Consider the following 19,208-nt stretch of genomic DNA (forward strand, 5'->3'; position numbering starts at 1 on the left):
GTCGGCGTGAGATTCCGGAAGTGACACCGTTTTGGCGGAAATGCGGTTTGCTTTCTGCTGGGAAAAGATGGCTGCTGCCAGTTTGGCTGTTTTCTGCAGAAGAGTCTCAGCCGCTTTGAAGGCTTCTACGTCGTTAATAAATTCTCAGGCCCTTGCTAGCACAGGGTAAGTTATTTGAGGAGTAGGTCTGTCCACCTCCCCAACTTTGGATCTTGTTTGGTTGTTGACATGCTGAAAACGCTTTGGGCTGGGAAGGCCGCTTTGATGGCTGGACGCGAGCCCACCTTTGTGAGGAGTCAGTGACCTTGGAGAAGTCTATCATCTGCGACATGTCCGTGTCTTCCTCAAACATTTTGTTACCACCTACTGCGGACCAAGCAGTTCTCAGGGTCTGTAGAAACCCAGTATTTGTTTAATTAAATGTGGAGGTACAGCAGCATCCTGCTTGACTGGGTGAGTTTTTAAAAAAATTCACTGAAGAGCTTTTTGTTGTGTAACTGAGCGCTCTGTCAGGTTTCGATAGATTAAAAAAGGGGGGAAGGGGATGTGTACTCCCAGAGCCTGTCAAAAAGAGGTGTTCAGTAAATTTTGAGTGAATGAAAGCCGAGTGAACTGAAAGTCGCCTTGCAGGTGTGAGAAAAGAATATACAACACACGGTGGTTATTTCTAGAAAGACCGCTTGTCTTCTGGACAGACAGATCATGTTTGACGTTAAGCTGTACGATTACCTCCCTGTTATTAGCTTTTGTTTTTAATGAGTTGAATTTTATAAATTATTGGGTTTTTTTTTTCCCAAAAGGAAGTAATGTGTGTGCTCTTGAATCCAGCACAGTTATTGGGCATCTCTCAGCTATAATGTAATTCCTTACGTTAACCTCAGAGATAAGCAGTGGTTTGGGTTTGTTTGTTTTTTTTTTTCGTTTTTTTTTTTTTGCAGAGATTCAGGGGTTGTAACTTGAAAAGTGGCATACTTGAACCAATTGTCTCTTCCATCTCGTCATCCTTTTTCCTTAAAAATAAGTTAGATTTTTATCATTACTATTAAGTTATCCATTTACAGACACTTTGGAAAATAAGGGCTTCCCTAGTAAAGCGTCTGCCTGCAATCCAGGAGACCCGGGTTCGATTCCTGGGTCGGGAAGATCCCCTGGAGAAGGAAATGGCAATCCACTCCAGCACTCTTGCCTGGAAAATCCCATGGACAGAGGAGCTTGATAGGCAACAGTCCATGGGGTCGAAAAGAGTCAGACACAACTGAGCGACTTCACTTTCACTTGGAAAATAAGGTAAAGTGTTTTGAAAAGAAAGTAAATAGCAACTATGGTTTTACCATCCAGAGATAAACACGTTTTCTTCTCTTTCACTTTCAGAATATACACATACATGTAATTTTAAACTCAGGATCATACTTAACATACATGCATTTTTATTTTCTACCCTTGTTTCGCCAACTTTTTTTTTTCAATTTTGAACCAAAAGAAAAGTTGTAAAAGTGGTACAAAGAATAACCATATACTCATCACTTATATTAATCACTCCCCAGTATTTTGTCACATTTTTTATACTTTTTATATCTGTGCTTTTATTCTTCTGAAATATTTGAGGTGTGTCAAAATTGCAAGCATCGTGACATTTCAGCATGAATTTCCTGAAAACAAGAGATGTCTTAACCACAATATGACAATGATCACACTGGGAATATTTTTTCTTTCTTAATTTTTTAATTCACGGTCCAATCAGTGATCATTTATCATGTTAATTGTCATATATTTTTAGTCTAATTTAATCCAAAACAGTTTCTTTTTCTCCCTTTCATGTTATTAATATTTTTTTAATAAGGTCAACCTTTTTAGAATATTCCTTCATTGGGATTTGTCTGCTTGTTTGTTCATCATTAGATTCAGGTTCGATTTTTTTTTTTGGTTGGAATACAGCACTTGTGATGCATTTCATTATTGTATTTTAAATTATTTCTCCAGGTCATTAAATATTGTTTATAGGTATGACTTTTAGATTGCTACATAATAAATTAGCATACAGATGCACAATAATTATTTTAACCATTTCCAAGTTGCACATTTACATTATTGTCAGCTTTTTGTTATCATATATAATGCTTTAATAGACTTATAATCACCACAATAGACATTTTGATTTATCAGTTCCCATATATGATTATTTTCCTTGGTTGAAATTTCTAAATCCAGTGAAATTACTGGCTTAAAGGAGGAATCATTGGGCCTCAGATGTGTTGCAAAATTAAAATTCAGAATGCTTTTATCTACTTATATGCCCACCAGCAGCATATGAAGGAGCTAAAAATGTTACTGTAAAATATAATTAGTCAATATATTATCTCTGAAATTATGTTCTAAATTATAGGATAGTAGCATCTATACTGGGGATATTAAAAATAATTTCTAAAGCATTTTATAAGTTGTTTCTTGTGCAGAAACCCTAAGTTGGTTTTTTGACATTGTAAATGAGGAAATGATTCCATTTATTGCCTATAAAATCCAGATGTCATGAAACTTTAATCACTTGTTCTTATATGTTCAGTTGCAGGTTTTCTCTTAGTCTGTTGACTAAGAATACACCAAATGTCACATCTTTTCACCAGTGTAGATTACTTCATACCACATTGTCTAGGAGAGGACTGGAAGAATTTTTTGATGACCCAAAGAATTGGGGGGAAGAAAAGGTGAAATCTGGTGAGATATTTGGGTTGACCAGTATTAAATATATTTATTAAACCTTCTATCATATTTGGATTAATTATCCAGTTTGGGAATTACTTATGTTATTTTCTTTTCTCAGTTCCTTTGGGAATATCTGTTAGAGAAAAATAGAAGGACAGTATAATAGTAAGCTATTCCTTGGTAGATTGACAAAAGGTTTAGAAGAGAAGTGGGTTGAAATTATTAACTGAAGTGAGGTTTGGGCTTTGTTTTTGATTTCACTTTTTTAGAGATAATTGAATATTAATTTATAAGAATAGTAAGTATTTTAACAGACTGAAAATATATTTTATACTAATACTGACATGTTTTGAATGCTATTGCCAGTCACATTACTAATATCTAATTTAATCACAATTAAGTCCTAATTATATATTATACTATAGTATAGAAAGCTATTATATATTTTATAGATAAGGAAACAGGTTTAGAGAGATTAAGTAATTTGTCAAAGGACATGTAACTAGAAAATTATTTCACGTTATGAGTTTATCACTTTAATAGGAGCTTCGTGGACCTGTCAGCAATTAAGGAACAAAAGTAATGAAGATTTACATAAACTTTGGTAAGTATACTGAGTGCATTAACATCTTAAGAGTTTGAGGCAGTTATAGAATAATAATGAGTTATAAACTTTATCTGATGTAAGACATTAAGTGAAATGATTTATAGTACTGTTGGTGATATATAAGATAATTGAAATTTTTTATAAATACTCCAGAGGTTAAGTTACATTATGAGAGACGTGTCAGAGTGAGTTGGGAGTTTAGAAGTTTTATTGTAACTGCTACCAGTCATACTAGCACTTTTATACTACCAATTCCAGGAAACTAATAAGAGAATGGGGATGAATTGGCCACATGTCAGTCTTCTTCCTGTTTATTATTTTGCATGGCCTGGAAGCTTCAGCTTAATTGCTGTGAGAAGGTGTATAGGAGGATGCACTTAACTAGAAGTTCAGGTAGGTTTTGCTGGCAGGTTCTCCTGATGAATTAGAGTTGAGAGGATTTAAGACAGTTGATTTGTATATCTACATATATTGAATATAAATTGGGATATGATTGACATAACATTATATTCATTTTGGATGTGCAGTGTAATGCTTCAGTATTGGTATATATTGGAAAATGATCACACAGTAAGTCCAGTTAATACTGTCACTGTACATAGTTACAGCAATTTGTTTTCTTTGTGGTGAGGATTTTCAAGAGCCATTCTCTGAGATACTTTGAGTTATGCAATATGGTATTACTAACTATAGTCACCATGCTGTACCTTATATCCCGATGACTTTTTCCTTTTATAACTGGAAATTTGTACCTTTTGACCCCACCCTCTGCATTAATTGACTATATTTAGCCCAAAGATATATTTGTTTGGACTGTACTGTGTTTTAAAAATTGGGAATTTTCACACAGAAATAAGGACTTCTGGCTCTTCTTGTAAAATCAGACCTGTGGTGGTGCAGCACTGAACCTACATTCCTACATGTAGGTCACCGACGTGGGGACACTTGGCTGGTCTAAATGGAGCAGTGCCTACCACTTCTTACCCATCTTGTTCTTTCACCAAGCCCCCTTCACTCAGCGCTGCTATTTTTCCAGGCACTGTAGTAGGCAGTTAAAGTTTTATCCCTTGATTTAAAGGGTGGTTTATCTTTCATGGCAGATTAAAGAACTGTAAAATGCTTATAAGATCACTAATACTACAGGCTTGTTCTCGTGATACAGTAAGAAATAATATACTTTGTCTTTTGTCTCTGATGGCTTAACACATAGCTCCTTAATTCCTTGTAATTGCCTGAGTGATGTAAGTGTCTTTTGTTCTAATTAAACAACTCTCAGAGTTGAAGTGGGCAGGGAGGGCGTTGTTGCACAGCTTCAGGAAAGACCAAGGCATGGTTAGAGGGTGAAGAATTCAGCCTCACTACCATGCCCACCTCTGGGGGGAGTTGGTGGGGGAGGGTCTAGAGACTGAGTTCAGTCACCAGTGGTCAGTGATTTAATCAGTCATGCCCACATGATTAAAAGACCCTAAACAACTAGGTTTGGAGAGCTTCCAAGCTGGTAAATACATGGAAGTTCTGGGAGGGTGTTGTGCCCTGAGAAGGCAGGGTAGCTTTGCACTCCTCTATTTCTTTTCCTGTGCATCTCTTCCACCTGGCTGTTTCTGAGTTGTATCCTTTATAATAAACCAGAGAGTAAAGTGCTTTCCTGAATTCTGTGAGCTGTTCTATCAAATTATCAAACCCAAGGAGAGGGTTTTTGGAACCCCTAACTTAGAGCAGGTCTACATGTAAGGCCTAGAAATCATTATTGGCATCTAAAGTGGGGCAGTCTTTCTTGTGAGACTGAATCCTTACGTTTGTGGAATCTGGCACTAACTTCAGGTAGTATCAGAGGAGTTGGAAAAGTTGTGTTAGAAAAGACAACATAAGAAGGAAAAACCCTCATTTGGTGTCAGATATGTTACATGTAATACAGCACAGATTCATTATAAAAACTGTGTTGTCTTAGAACATGTTTACTGCCGCTTATTGGTAAAGGAATAGTTAAGGTAGTTTCAGTTCATCCTAGCTAAAACCAAATCATTTATCTTCTGCCACTCCCCCCCCCCCGCCCCCGCCCAAACTGTCTTCTTCCACACCAAAAAGTAGCCTAGTTCCTTTGTGTCGTGTTCTGTGCCCCCCACGTTTATTTCCTTTCTTCCAGCTCTACTTCTCAGTCAAACAGAATTTATTCACAAAACTCAAGCCCATTCAAGCTTTGCCACTTCATGTTTTGATCTCAGTATTTGTGTTTGCTTTGGTTTTCTTTCCAGCCTAACTTATCCCATCTCTTTGATGCTTTCCCTGACCATCTCGGCCAGAAGGAATGTCTCATCTCTCCCACTTAATTCTCTGGTACTTGTTGTCTATACCACTTAATAAACCACAGCACATTACAGTTGTGGAGGGGGCATATGGGCTAAAAACAGAATGGATTTATACACAGGGAGTTCACAATTTGATTTAGCTGAATTAGCTGCGTGCCCCCCAAATACCTTACTTGTCTTAGCTTTAGTTTCTTCATTTAGAAAGTAGAAATTATTCCAACCTCAGAATTATTGTGAGAATTCAGTGAAATAAATGTATATAATGTGCTTAAAATAGGAACTGAACAGGTGTTAGTTGCCTTCCATCTGCTCTTCCATTTGGAATGTAAGGACTATATTTTATGCTTGTTTGTAACTTCTGATACTTCCTTAATACAGTATGTGGCACTTGGAAAATTTAGTGAACAAATGAGTGAGACTAGATATAGCTCTGTTTAAAAGGATTATGCTAAAGGACTTTTGAGTACAGATTAATTTTGATGTCAAAATCCACAATTTTATTAATATAACACAAAATAGCATTACTAGTTCTGTTTTTGATATAGGTATGTTCTCCTGAAAGAAAGAAACATGCTCCTAACTCTAGAGCAGGAAGCTAAGCGGCAGAGGCTGCCAATGCCAAGCCCGGAGCGCTTAGAAAAGGTGAGATTTGTGGGAGTCTGGAGACTGCTGAATGTGGGGTAAAAGCTAAAAGGTGTAAGCGTATGGTTCCTACAATTCTTGGCAAGTAAGTTTCTATTTCTGCTTGATTTTTAGGAAATCTACATTCTTAAGCAACTATTACTACTATCTAATTTAGAACATTTCCATCCTCCCAAAAGGAAATCTCAGACCCATCTTCAGTCATTCCCATTTGTACTTATAACCCCCAAATGTGCATGGACCTATCTTAGGTAGATCTCTAGGAGTCAGATCGCTGTGTTGTGTGCTAAATCTGTGTTTAACATTTTAGGAAACAGTCCAGCTGTTTTCTGAAGTACCTGTACCATCTTAGATTTCTAGTTCTGGTTTAACTACTACTGCACCCACTAGGTCAAATTTGTTTAATGCTTTTTAAATAATTGGTATAAAAAACCTATAAAAGAAGTGTTATCATCTTAACCATCTTTTAAAAATATTTATTTTTGCCTGCTCTGGGTCTTTGTTGCTGTGCAGGGACTTTCTCTAGTGGCAGTACATGGGCTTCTCTTTGCTGCAGCTTCTCTTGTTGCGGAGCACGGGCTCTTGGGCACGTGGGATTCAGTAGTTGTGGCGCGTGGACTTAGTTGCTCTGCAGCATGTGGGTTCTTCCCCGACCAGGAATCAGACCAGTGTCCATTGCATTGTTGCAGGGCAGACTCTTAACCACTAAACCCCCAGGGAAGCCCCATCTTAAACACTGTAATTAAGTTTTTAAATTATAGTTGCCTTATAAAATTGTTTCAGGTGTACACCATAGTGATTCAGTTTTTTATATATATATTTTTTCTTTTTTTTCCAGATTGCTTCCCATTATAGGTTATATAGAAATTGAACATAATTTCCTGTGCAAGACAGTAAATCCTTGTTGCTTCTCTATTTTATGTATAGTAGTTTTTGTCTGTTAATTCCATATTCCTTATTTACTTTTCTCCCCACCCCCTCTCCTCTTTGGTAACCATAAGCTTGTTTTCTGTCTCTGTGAGTGTGTTTCTGTTCCATATTAGAGAGTCATTTGTTGTATTTTTTAGATTCCACATGTAAGTGATATCATAATTGTCTTTTTCTAACTTCACCAAATATATTTCCTAGGTTCACCTATTTTGCTGTAAATGACAGTATTTCATTCTTTATTGTGTCTGAGTAATATTCCATTGTGTTGTTTGTGTGTGTATACATATATATCGTGTCTTCCTAGGCCGGTTGTCTGTTGGTGGGCACTTCAGTTGCTGCCATGTCCTGGCTGTTGTAAATAGTGCTGCTGTGAACATTGGGGGTGCATGTATCTTTTCAAATTACAGTTCTTTTTTCCCGAAATATACCCAGGGGTGGGATTGCTGGGTCGAATGGTAGTGCTGTTTTTATTTTTTTTTTCCTTAAGGAAAATTATTTTCCATAGTGGCTGCACCAGTTTACATTCCCACCAAGAGTTTTGAAGGGTTCCCTTTTCTCTACACCCTCTGCAGTATTTATTATTTGCAGACATTTTAATGGTAGCCATTCTGGCCAATGTGAGGTGATACCTCACTGTGGTTTAGACTTGCTTCTCTTGAGTCATTAGGGATGTTGATCGTCTTTTCATGTGACTGTTGGTCATCTGTTTGTCTTTGGAGAAATGTCTATTTAGGTTTTCTGCCCATATTTTGATTGGGTTGTTTTTTTCGATATTGCGTTATGTGAGCTCTTTTGTATTTTGGATATTAACCTCTTGTCAGTCCCATGATTTACAAATATTTTCTCCGGTTCCATATGTTGTCTTTTCATTTTGTTGTTGGGCAAAAGCTTTTACATTTGATTATGTTCCATTTGTTTAGTTTTGCTTTTATTTCCTTGGGAGACTGACCTATGAATATATTGCTACAATTTATGTCTGAGAACATTTTGCCTGTGATTTCTTCTAGGGGTTCTATGATGGCATGTCTTTTATTTAGGCCTTTAAACCATTTTGAGTTCATTTTTCTTATACAGTGTATTTTTTATATGGTGTATGAGTTATTTTAGTTTTTGCTACTCTTCTGAGAAATTCCTTCTCTTTTTTTTCTAAATGGTAATCTTGCAGGGTGGAGTACCTAGGTCGCTGGATTTTCACCTTTCAGGGCTTGAGTATATCGTGCCACTCCCTTCTGGTGTTATAGGAGCTCTGTGAATTTTTGAGTAACTGACTTTTCTCTTGCTGCCTTTAAAATTCTTTTAAGTTTTGCCATTTTAATTATGGTGTGTCTTAGTTTGGGTGTGTTTGCGTTCCTCTCGTTTAGGACCCTCTCTCTGTGCTTCCTGTACCTTGATATCTGTTTCCTTCTTTGGGTTTAGGGAGTTTTCATTGGTAATTTCTTCAAATAATGTTTTTTGATTCCCTCCTCCCTCTCTGTTTTCAGAATCCCTGAATCTGTTAGGATTCAGAATCCCTGTTATGTGCAAGTTGGAACACTTTGTGATCATCCCATAGACCTCATATGTTGCTTTCATTTTTTTCATTTGTCTGTCTGCTGTTTTGATTGGGTGTTTTCCATTATTCTGTCTGTCTTGGCAGATTGCCCAGCAGGCTAGAGGGCTTGACTCCTCATGTAGGACCCTAGGACTGGCATGGGAGTGCCCAAATTGTGGGTTGATCCACTCCCTCTTCAGGTTGAGGGTCTGCCCATGAGGACCCACTCTTCCTTACAGATCCCTCCCAGGGGCACAGATACTGGAGCTGAGGCCTTCTCCCTAGTTACATGGAGAACTTCGTGCAGCTTTGGTTGTATAGGAGATCTGCCAGTTTCCAGCTGGTTTTCTGTGAGAATTGTTCCACATTATGTGTTTGTTGGGGAAGATGAGTTCCACTTCTTCCTCCTCCACCATCTTGTTTCCCCTCCTGTAGTTCAGCAATATTAAGTGATATTAAGTAATATTAACATTACTGTGAAAAGGTCAACAGTTATTTAAGTTAGGTTTTCTTCATCATTAAAAAGAAATCATTTGGTGTCTTTTATTTCCATTCCTTGAGGCAATCAGTTCAGTTCAGTTCAGTCGCTCAGTCGTGTCCGACTCTTTGCGACCCCGTGAATCGCAGCACGCCAGGCCTCCCTGTCCATCACCATCTCCCGGAGTTCACTCAGACTCACGTCCATAGAGTCCGTGATGCCATCCAGCCATCTCATCCTGGGTCGTCCCTTTCTCCTACTGCCCCCAATCCCTCCCAGCATCAGAGTCTTTTCCAATGAGTCAACTCTTCACATGAGGTGGCCAAAGTACTGGAGTTTCAGCTTCAGCATCATTCCCTCCAAAGAAATCCCAGGGTTGATCTCCTTTAGAATGGACTGGTTGAATCTCCTTGCAGTCCAAGGGACTCTCAAGAGTCTTCTCCAACACCACAGTTCAAAAGCATCAATTCTTCGGTGCTCAGCCTTCTTCACAGTCCAACTCTCACAGGTTTTCTTCATCATTAAAAAGAAATCAGTTGGCTTCTTTATTTCCATTCCTTGAGGCAGTCAATCCTGTGTATTTCCTATATATCCATCAGAATTTTTCTCTGCATATAGAAATGTGCCTGATTATTTTTATTTACATACATTTATTTATATTGTATATACTCTTTTGGGACCTACATGTTCTACTAATATATTTTAGAAATTTTCCCACATCAGTAAATGCAGATCTGCAATTATTTCTTCCATGTAGAGGTTTTATTTAGTTAGATTTGTTTGTTTATCCATAGAGAGCTTTCAAGGTCAGCTCTTTATTGATGTTTTTTCCATTCCATAGTAAGTCAGTGAGACTGGAACCCAGCTTTTTGTAATTGCTTCAGTCTTGCTTCCTAACCTCAACTGCTTCAGGTTTCTTTCCCCACACTGCTCACCACTGTTAGGATCTGGGTACCCCTGCAGAGGGTCAAAGAAGGGGTGGGATAAAATCTCAGTTATCTACCCTAATTATGGAGAAGTTTAATCTGCCTTTATAAAAATTAAGTTGCATCATATTTGGGGTTTTTTAAACTTTATTTTGATAAAATATGAGACTGACAGAAAAATTATGAGAACAATACAAAAAGGCCTCCTTCAGCCAGATTCCCTGTGTGGATACTTAACCACATTTGCTTTATCCTTCTCTGCCTCCTCTCTACAAAAAGACATTTTTCCTCAACTGTTTGAGAATAAGTTCTGTATGTGATATCCCTTTACCTGTAGGTATTTAAATGTATATTGCCCTGCCCCCCCCAAAGAAGTACAGATCTTATTGAAATTTCATGTTATCCCTCCTTTATAGCAAAGAAAATCCTGACTGATGTGTTTTCAGTTTTCTCTCTTGAATCTCCTTTAATCTGATTAGTCAGTCTTTCTTTGTTTCGTGACATTGACATTGTTGAAGAGAATGGGCCAATTTGGGCTTGTATGATATTTCTCATGATAATAATCATGATTGGCAGGAATATCATAGATGTGATGCTGTATTCTTCACAGTCCATCAGGTGAGGAGGCATGCAGTGTTGATACATTCTGTTATTGAAGTTCTTAGCATTAGTAATTTGGTTATTGTGGTGTTTAGGTTTCTTCACTGTATAGTTACTAATTTTTCTTTGAGAACATGTAAATCCTCAGACTTGTACTCATTGGTTTTAGCATCCATTAATGATGATTCTTTTCCATGGGGATGGTCTTGATCCCTGTCTCCTGTACAGTGTCACGAACCTCCATCCATAGTTCATCAGGCACTCTGTCTATCAGATCTAGTCCCTTAAATCTATTTCTTACTTCCACTGTATAATCATAAGGGATTTGATTTAGGTCATACCTGAATGGTGTAGTGGTTTTCCCTATTTTCTTCAATTTCAGTCTTAATTTGGCAATAAGGAGTTCATGATCTGAGCCATAGTCAGTTCCTGGTCTTATTTTTTTTGACTGTATAGAGCTTCTCCATCTTTGGCTGCAAAGAATATAATCAATCTGATTTTGGTGTTGACCATCTGGTAATGTCCATGTGTAGAGTCTTCTCTTGTGTTGTTGGAAGAGGGTGTTTGCTATGACCAGTACATTTTCTTGGCAAAACTATTAGTCTTTGCCCTGCTTCATTCCGCATTCCAAGGCCAAATTTGCTTGTTACTCCAGGTGTTTCTTGACTTCCTACTTTTGCATTCCAGTCCCCTATAATGAAAAGGACATCTTTTGGGGGTGTTAATTAAGAGAAAAGCAAAGGAGAAAAGGAAACATATAAGCATCTCAATGCAGAGTTCCAAAGAATAGCAAGGACAGATAAGAAAGCCTTCCTCAGCAATCAATGCAAAGAAATAGAGGAAAACAACAGAATGGGAAAGACTAGAGATCTCTTCAAGAAAATTAGAGACATCAAGGGAACATTTCATGCAAAGATGGGCTCGATAAAGGACAGAAATGGTATGGACCTAACAGAAGCAGAAGATATTAAGAAAAGGTGGCAAGAATACACAGAACTATACAAAAAAGATTTTCACGACCAAGATAATCACGATGGTGTGATCACTCACCTAGAGCCAGACATCCTGGAATGTGAAGTCAAGTGGGCCTTAGAAAGCATCACTACGAACAAAGCTAGTGGAGGTGATGGAATTCCAGTGGAGCTATTTCAAATCCTGAAAGATGATGCTGTGAAAGTGCTGCACTCAATTTGCCAGCAAATTTGGAAAACTCAGCAGTGGCCACAGGACTGGAAAAGGTCAGTTTTCATTCCAATTCCAAAGAAAGGCAATGCCAAAGAATGCTCAAACTACCGCACAATTGCACTCATCTCACACACTAGTAAAGTAATGCTCAAAATTCTCCAAGCCAGGCTTCAGCAATACATGAGCCATGAACTTTGAGATGTTCAAGCTGGTTTTAGAAAAGGTAGAGGAACCAGAGATCAAATTGCCAACATCTGCTGGATCATGGAAAAAGCAAGAGAGTTCCAGAAAAACATCTATTTCTGCTTTATTGACTATGCCAAAGCCTTTGACTGTGTGGATCACAATAAACTGGAAAATTCTGAAAGAAATGGGAATATCAGACCACTTAACCTGCCTCTTGAGAAATCTGTATGCAAGTCAGGAAGCAACAGTTAGAACTGGACATGGAACAACAGACTGGTTCCAAATAGGAAAAGGAGTACGTCAGTGCTGTATGTTGTCACCCTGCTTATTTAACTTCTATGCAGAGTACATCATGAGAAACGCTGGGTTGGAAGAAGAGCAAGCTAGAATCAAGATTGCTGGGAAAAATATCAATAACCTCAGATATGCAGATGACACCACCCTTATGGCAGAAAGTGAAGAGCAACTAAAAATAGCGTCTTGATGAAAGTGAAAGTAGAGAATGAAAAAGTTGGCTTAAAGTTCAACATTCAGAAAATGAAGATCATGAAGGGGACGACAGAGGATGAGATGGCTAAATGGCATCACTGACTCAATGGACATGAGTCTGAGTGAACTCCGGGAGTTGGTGATGGACAGGGAGGGCCTGGCGTGCTGCAGTTCATGGGGCCGCAGAGTTGGACATGACTGAGCAACTGAACTGAACTGAATGATGATTCATGCCTCAATCAGTTATTACTATGATGTTTGCTAAATGGTGATTGTCTAATTTCATTGTTCATTCTACATTAGTTAGCTTTCTTCTGTAAGGAAGGGCTTTTCTTTTCTCCATTTCTTCCTATCTTCCTTTCCCTTTTTTTCCTTGATTCATGGATTCCAATCTGATTCAGTACCTTTAGTATTGTCATTCCATTTTTGGCCAGTGTGGGTTCCTTCTAGCTGGCCTCTGTGTTCTCATCAGTCTTCGATGAGGAATAGCAGGATATGCTGGATTCATTTTGTACTTTTTCTGCCTCAACCCTGGAATCAGTCATTTTACAGAGGAACCCTGCTTCGAGTGGAAAATGGTATATTTAGAAACAAAGGTCTGAGTTGCGGTACATGTTTTCATTGCTGCAAAACATTTGTAAAGTAATGTGATTTTATTTTTAGATATGTTTGCCAACATATCTGCTTTTAAGGAAAGTTATGCTTCAGAGACTCTTTCAAGTGGATTAGCTGTTTATAAATAGCTCATTGTTTGATGAAAAAACTCTTGCTAGAATGGTGCTGTTCTAAGACTTTTAAACTTCAATAGTAGATGATCCCTCTCCTTGCTTTAAAAGATATATTTTAGAGGTAAACTTCAGCCCAGTAGATCATATGTCTAGTATTTTCTTAATTAGTAGAATTTAAAATATAAAAGTTTTCTCCAGATAAACTGAAACTGGTATTTTTCAACATCAAATGTATGCAATTTTCTCAGCACTTTTGTGACATACTATTAATGAAAGTTTATTAAGAAAAATTTTAAAAGAATTATGCTCAATTTAAGATATAAGCTGAAACTTTGGGAACTATACAGGGACACTCTTGCTTCTGGGAAAGTTATAAACTAGAAAAGAAAGCTCTTTGAGAGTGATTTTTTTGAATGAGGTGTATCTAATTGATACTTTGGATTTTCTTTCTTGTTAGCATTAACATGAATAACTGGATGTTAGCTCTGTGTTCTTGGTAGCCATTTATTTTCAGTCTGTGAGCTAACATTAGATTTCAGTTAGGAGCCTCAGCTCTGACCTTGGGCACTCTTTAATGTAGTCAGTCAGCAGCCAGGTTTACTGAGTTCCTGAGGGTCAGAGGCTTTGTATTAGGCTCTGATCACTGTGGTCCCTTTGCTCCTCTGTTTGTCCTCAAAATAGGATTTGTTGTTCTCACCCATCTTTTATTTCTCATGAATTTTGTAGAAAATCATATGGTTGAAAGGAAGTAGCATGTGGATTCAGCTAGTCAGTGTGGCTTTGAGTTAAGCAGGTCAAAATATCTGAGTATTTGGGACACACTGACTAAGGCCAGAACATAGGTTTTAATATTTTCAAAGTCACTAATTGTTATCATTTTGTAATAGCTCATTGAGTTTTGAAATGATGAGTCAAATTGGGTCTCCAAAAAGAAGCTGTGCAAGTGTATCCTACTCAAAAAAAGTAACATACGGAAATTTGAGTTCAATAGATTTTTAATTAAACTAAACTTTAAAAAAGTTACAGAAAGTGATACTATAGATACCTATGTATATGCATACCTAGGCCAAAAATATTTTTAGAAAATATTTGACAGAATGGTTCTTTGTTCATCATAGATTTTCTGTAGCATAGTCCTTATGTGTTCTCTTTCTTTGGAATTCTATCATGGATGATTGTTGAAACTGTATTTGTGTATTCTTTTCTCAGGTTGTAGATTCCATGGATGCATTAGATAAAGTTGTCCAGGAAAGGGAAGATGCTCTCAGACTTCTTCAGACTGGTCAAGAAAAGCCTAGACCTGGTGCTTGGAGAAGAGACATCTTTGGAAGAATCATCTGGTACGTAGTAGCTCTTATGAGATGAGAGTGAAGTCCCATGCCTCATCCTCTGTCCAGTATCTTTTAAGAATATTTAGATACATTATAGAGATGTATCTAATATAAACAGAGGTCCCCAGATCCCTTTGGAACTTCAGGGTATGAATGAAGGTAGCTTTGTCAGGTATCCCTTGGCATCCCATTCCCATGGTTCAGTTATTTATGGGTTCTTCATAGGAGTGGTTCTTAATCTTATGTGAATCATATGACCTTTTGAGAATCTCATGAAAATTATAGATCCTTTCCTCAGAAAACTTTACATTGCATGTGTAATTTCAGAGGGTTATAAATCCCATGAAGCTCATTTTAGGACACACCTATCCTCTTTGCCCATTAAGAACCTGAAACTATTTTAAGAAGTTCTTGAGGAATAAGACCATGTGGACCAGGCTCAAGTTTGCCCCATTGCCCTTAGGTTAAGCCCTAGTCCAAATGTTGAAACAAGTTTCATTACATCTTTCCACTTCTGTGATATCTTGTCTCCTGGATCCAATTACAAAGTCCTATGAGACTTCGGAAAGAATCTGGTAATAAACATTCACACTGAGCTATGAGAAATTGAGAAGGCCCAGTGTATTCTGTATTCCAGGGGCTTTATTTGCATTTGGGTTGAACTGCTGAAAGGAAGCATCATTAGAAATTTAAACATCAGTCAGCAAGATGAGGAAGGAATTTTGGGTGGTTGGAGACCTTCTCTGTACTCTTGAAATTACACTGCATGCTTAAGCATTTGGTAGATTATTTTATGTTTTTAATTGATTTTATTTTTGGCTGAGCTGGGTCTTCTGTTGCTTCACATGGACTTTCTCTAGTTGCGACGAGTGGGGGTTACTCTTGGCTGCAGCGTGTGGGCCTCTCATGGTGGCTGCTCTTGTTGCAGGGCACAGGCTCTAGGCACGTGGGCTTCAGTAGTTGCAGCATGGGGGCTCAGTAGTTGTGGTGCACAGGCTTAGTTCTGCAGCATGAGGAATCCTCCTGGACCAGGGACCAAGCCTGTGTCCCCTGCATTGGAAAGTCCTGGTAGATTCTTTAACTCCATGTAATTCTTTTAATGGAGTTTGTGGTAACAGGGCAGCTTGGAGCCAAATTTAGGTGAATGGCTGTGTAGTCTGTAACTGTGATCCAGTGCAGAAAAGAGAGGGCATCTGTTAAGTGCTGATCTTGTTAAAGTTTTAAAATTCTTGCTTTTTAACTTTTCTGGAGTTAAAGTAGTGAACAAAGCAGTTATGTCATCTTATTAACCAACGTAGCTTATTAAAATCAAACATTACAATTCCAAAAGATTGGTTAAATGCCCTGAAATTAGTTCATTACTTTTTAAATTGAAATATTTTCCAGTGTTATAGTATGAATTCACAGTTTCCTTTTTTCCCACTTAGCATTATTTTTTAGGTTTTGTTATGTTGAGGCATACATAGGTAGATACTTATTTATTACAATGCAGTTTATTACATTTTAAAAACATAAAGTACATACATGTGAGTATCAGTGTTTCAAATTATATGTGAATATACATGTATATGTGTATATATATAAAGTCAGTACATACATATATGTATGTAGGAAAATTACAAAATATATCTGGTAATGATACACTCCAGTTTATGACTAGAAGCTATTGTGAAAGCAGAGAACTTAAGTTGTGTTTTAAAACTTTTATATATGTATTTTTAAAAGAGTGATCTGAAGCAAACATTGCAAAATATTAACCTTTGCAGTTTTACAGTGGCTTCATGAGTGTCTGATACCTCTTAGTTCAGAATGCTTCATAATGTAAACTGTATAAAAATTTTAAAATCTTTAAAAAGCCAACTACAATTTATTTTATTGAAAACATATCTAGTCCAAAGAAGGCTAAATCTGTAAAAAGTGAAAATGTTAGATGTTTTCTATAGAGTGATACCTTTTTGTTTTCTTGGCAGGCACAAGTTCAAGCAGTGGCCTATACCTTGGTACCTAAATAAAAGATACAATAGAAAACGATTCTTTGCAATGCCCTACGTGGAACGTTTTGTCAGGTGAGCACAAGTACCCTTAGCACTAAAACATATCTTTACATCAGCCGGTGTGTGTTAAGCTTTTATATGACTAATACATTTCATTGTGGAAAAACTAGAAAAATAGGTTAAAAAAAAAATCTTACATAATTTCACCATCCAGAAATAGCTGCTGCTAACATTTTAATATATATCCTTTCAGAAGTTTTATTGTCTTTCTCTTCATCAATATATATAAGTAGTTTTAAAAATCTTTTTGTAATGTTAAAGTTCCATACACTCCAGCTGCATAGAATGTGAGCTCATGTTATTGCAGGAATGATGAAATGAGAGGGTGCTTGGGTGAGGAAAGGACCCAGCTGTAGTATATCTGAATTCATGTTATCCTGAAGAATGGTGATTTCCAGATACTTTGCATAGCAGGTTTGTTATTGAACAGGGAGAAATAGGGCTTCTGTTGTAGTAGAGGAGTGAAATGGTTACAAGCTGAGAACTATAAAAACAAGGTAAGATTTTTAGAAACAGCTATTTGAAAACACTGGATCCACATCTAAAAACAGACAAAAGCCTGAGAAGAGTTTTAATCCCCAGAATTGCAATTGAACGGGAAAAGAATTGCCAATGTCTGCTTTCTGGGGTCAGGGTGCCACTTAACATCCAGGGTTGTGGCTGCAGAAACAAGGTGGGGAAAATTGCCTGGTTACTGGCTAAAGGTGCTACAGATCAGAATTCAAGGCAGAAAAGCAGCTGGAAATTTAAGGGGAAAATCCTAGCAGCACAAGAATCACAGCTTTTAACAACTGCCTTAGATAATGCAGCCACCTTTCAGCATTAATTCTTTTAAAGACGAATCTTTTCCTCTCAAAGCTTGTTTCCATAATGAAAAAACAAAAGGACCTTCAAAAGCATAACCTTGCTAGCATGTGAGATGAGCACAATTGTACGATTTTGAACATTGCCTGCATTGCCCTTCTTCAAGATTGGAATGAAAACTGACCTTTTCTAATCCTGTGGCCACTGCTGAGTTTTCCAAATTTGCTGACATATTGAGTGTGGCACTTTAACAGCATCACCTTTAGGATTTTAAATCACTTATCTGGAATTCTGTTACCTCCATTAGTTCCTAGAAATGCTTTATATTCAGTGATTTAACTTCCTGCAAGAGTGTCTCCAGAATTTGTCCTTTCTGCTCTCAATTTCTGCCCTAGTGCAATCTGTCTTCATCAAATTGAATTATTGAACATTCTCAAGAATAGTAAACCTTGGGCTGGGATACGTATAGTTGTGGCTGATTTTCATTGTTGTATGGCAGTTGAAATTCAATACCTTAACTGCATTGTTATATTTCAGTTTAAATACAGTAGAGGCCTGGCATCCATGAATTTATCATTTGCAATTTTGATGATTTCAAAATGACTTTAGAGGTCAACATTTTAGCTGAGGTATGAAGGCCTAATGCCCCAGGATGCTAATAGGTACAGGCCAACTCAGTGGCAAGTCCAACATGCACTAAGTATCATCTCTTAGCGTGGTTTTCTCTCAGCATAGGGTAAATGATGCTGGACTGGGTGCTATTTGAAATTAGGGAGTTTCTAAATGTCTCAGGATGTAGGACATAAAAAAAATCTAATGTATTCAATAAAATTACATTATTTGTAAAATAAAAGAGAAAGCCCAGTTTGTTGCAGACTCATGAAACCTGTTCTTACTTTCCAGTCAAAAAGTAGCAAAGAGAACTGGTGTAGGGTTATAGATGCAATCAATTTCTTTGGCCGCACCAAATGGCATTTGGGATCTTAGTTCCCCAAATTGAACCTGCAGTGGAAGCACAGTCTTAACCACTAGACCTCATGCTTATCTTTGACTTGTGTAGGTTTACAATGGTTTTTCAGGTTCAATAATAATCATGACACACCTAATACAGAGACTGGCACGATTGAGGTCTTTAAGTAATTGATTTGGACATATGTTGACAGTACCGAGTAACAGGGAAATCATTTTGTATAAATTGCTGTTATGCTTTTATTTCCCTAGATTGAGAATTGAGAAACAAGCTCGCATCAAAGCAAGGAAGATAAGTTTAGCACGAAAGAAAGAACAGTTTCTTCAGAAAAAGTTTCCACATCTTTCTGAAGCCCAGAAGTCAAGTGCTGCCTAAGACATCTTAACCATAATTTACTGTTTTGTTTTTCTTGGATTATATACAAAAGTAAATACCAAGTGGTTTATAAATAACTTGTGTTTTTAGTCAAAGGACTGTCTACTGTTTTAAGAGTTATTATGGCATGCTAATTTTGGAAGTGGTCAAAATCAGATAAAAAGTTCAGATTAAATTTCCATTTTATAAATTCTGTGTCTAAGCAGACTTTTAATTAACTGCCTGCATCTTAGAGTGCGAAAGTGATACCAACTGCTGTAACAAATAGGCAAGAAGGTAATTTTGGAGTTCAGGTAACCTTAACTACTATTGTTACTAGATATGAAGGAGCTATGAATTCTGTTTAAATAAACAGTGGGTACAATG

General features: G+C 37.3%; 1 protein-coding gene across 2 annotated transcripts; it reads left to right on the top strand.

Annotated features, from left to right (window-relative positions):
- The first annotated feature begins 2 nt into the window (after window positions 1–2).
- MRPL47 (mitochondrial ribosomal protein L47) lies at window positions 3–19,032 on the top strand. 2 transcript variants are annotated; one of them, XM_069579668.1, is made up of 7 exons: window positions 3–165; window positions 2,561–2,712; window positions 3,244–3,304; window positions 6,159–6,255; window positions 14,518–14,648; window positions 16,610–16,705; window positions 18,719–19,032. In XM_069579668.1, exons 1-7 carry the CDS (start codon window positions 41–43, stop codon window positions 18,840–18,842), a joined length of 786 nt encoding a protein of 261 aa, XP_069435769.1. In that variant the 5' UTR covers window positions 3–40; the 3' UTR covers window positions 18,843–19,032. The 2 variants fall into 2 exon arrangements, with proteins under 2 accessions (XP_069435769.1, XP_070148443.1); XM_070292342.1 differs by having other exon boundaries at window positions 37–453.
- Window positions 19,033–19,208: the final 176 nt, after the last annotated feature.

This window comes from Ovis canadensis, chromosome 1, assembly GCF_042477335.2.
Source record: "Ovis canadensis isolate MfBH-ARS-UI-01 breed Bighorn chromosome 1, ARS-UI_OviCan_v2, whole genome shotgun sequence".
NCBI lineage: Eukaryota > Metazoa > Chordata > Mammalia > Artiodactyla > Bovidae > Ovis > Ovis canadensis.

Bases quoted from the DNA above. Each gene is read 5' to 3' on its own strand.
- MRPL47 (XM_069579668.1), top strand. From the start codon at position 41: ATGCGGTTTGCTTTCTGCTGGGAAAAGATGGCTGCTGCCAGTTTGGCT. The intron at 3,305-6,158 runs GTAAGTATACTG...TTTTTGATATAG, and splicing joins GAAGATTTACATAAACTTTG to GTATGTTCTCCTGAAAGAAA. The intron at 6,256-14,517 runs GTGAGATTTGTG...TTCTTTTCTCAG, and splicing joins GCCCGGAGCGCTTAGAAAAG to GTTGTAGATTCCATGGATGC.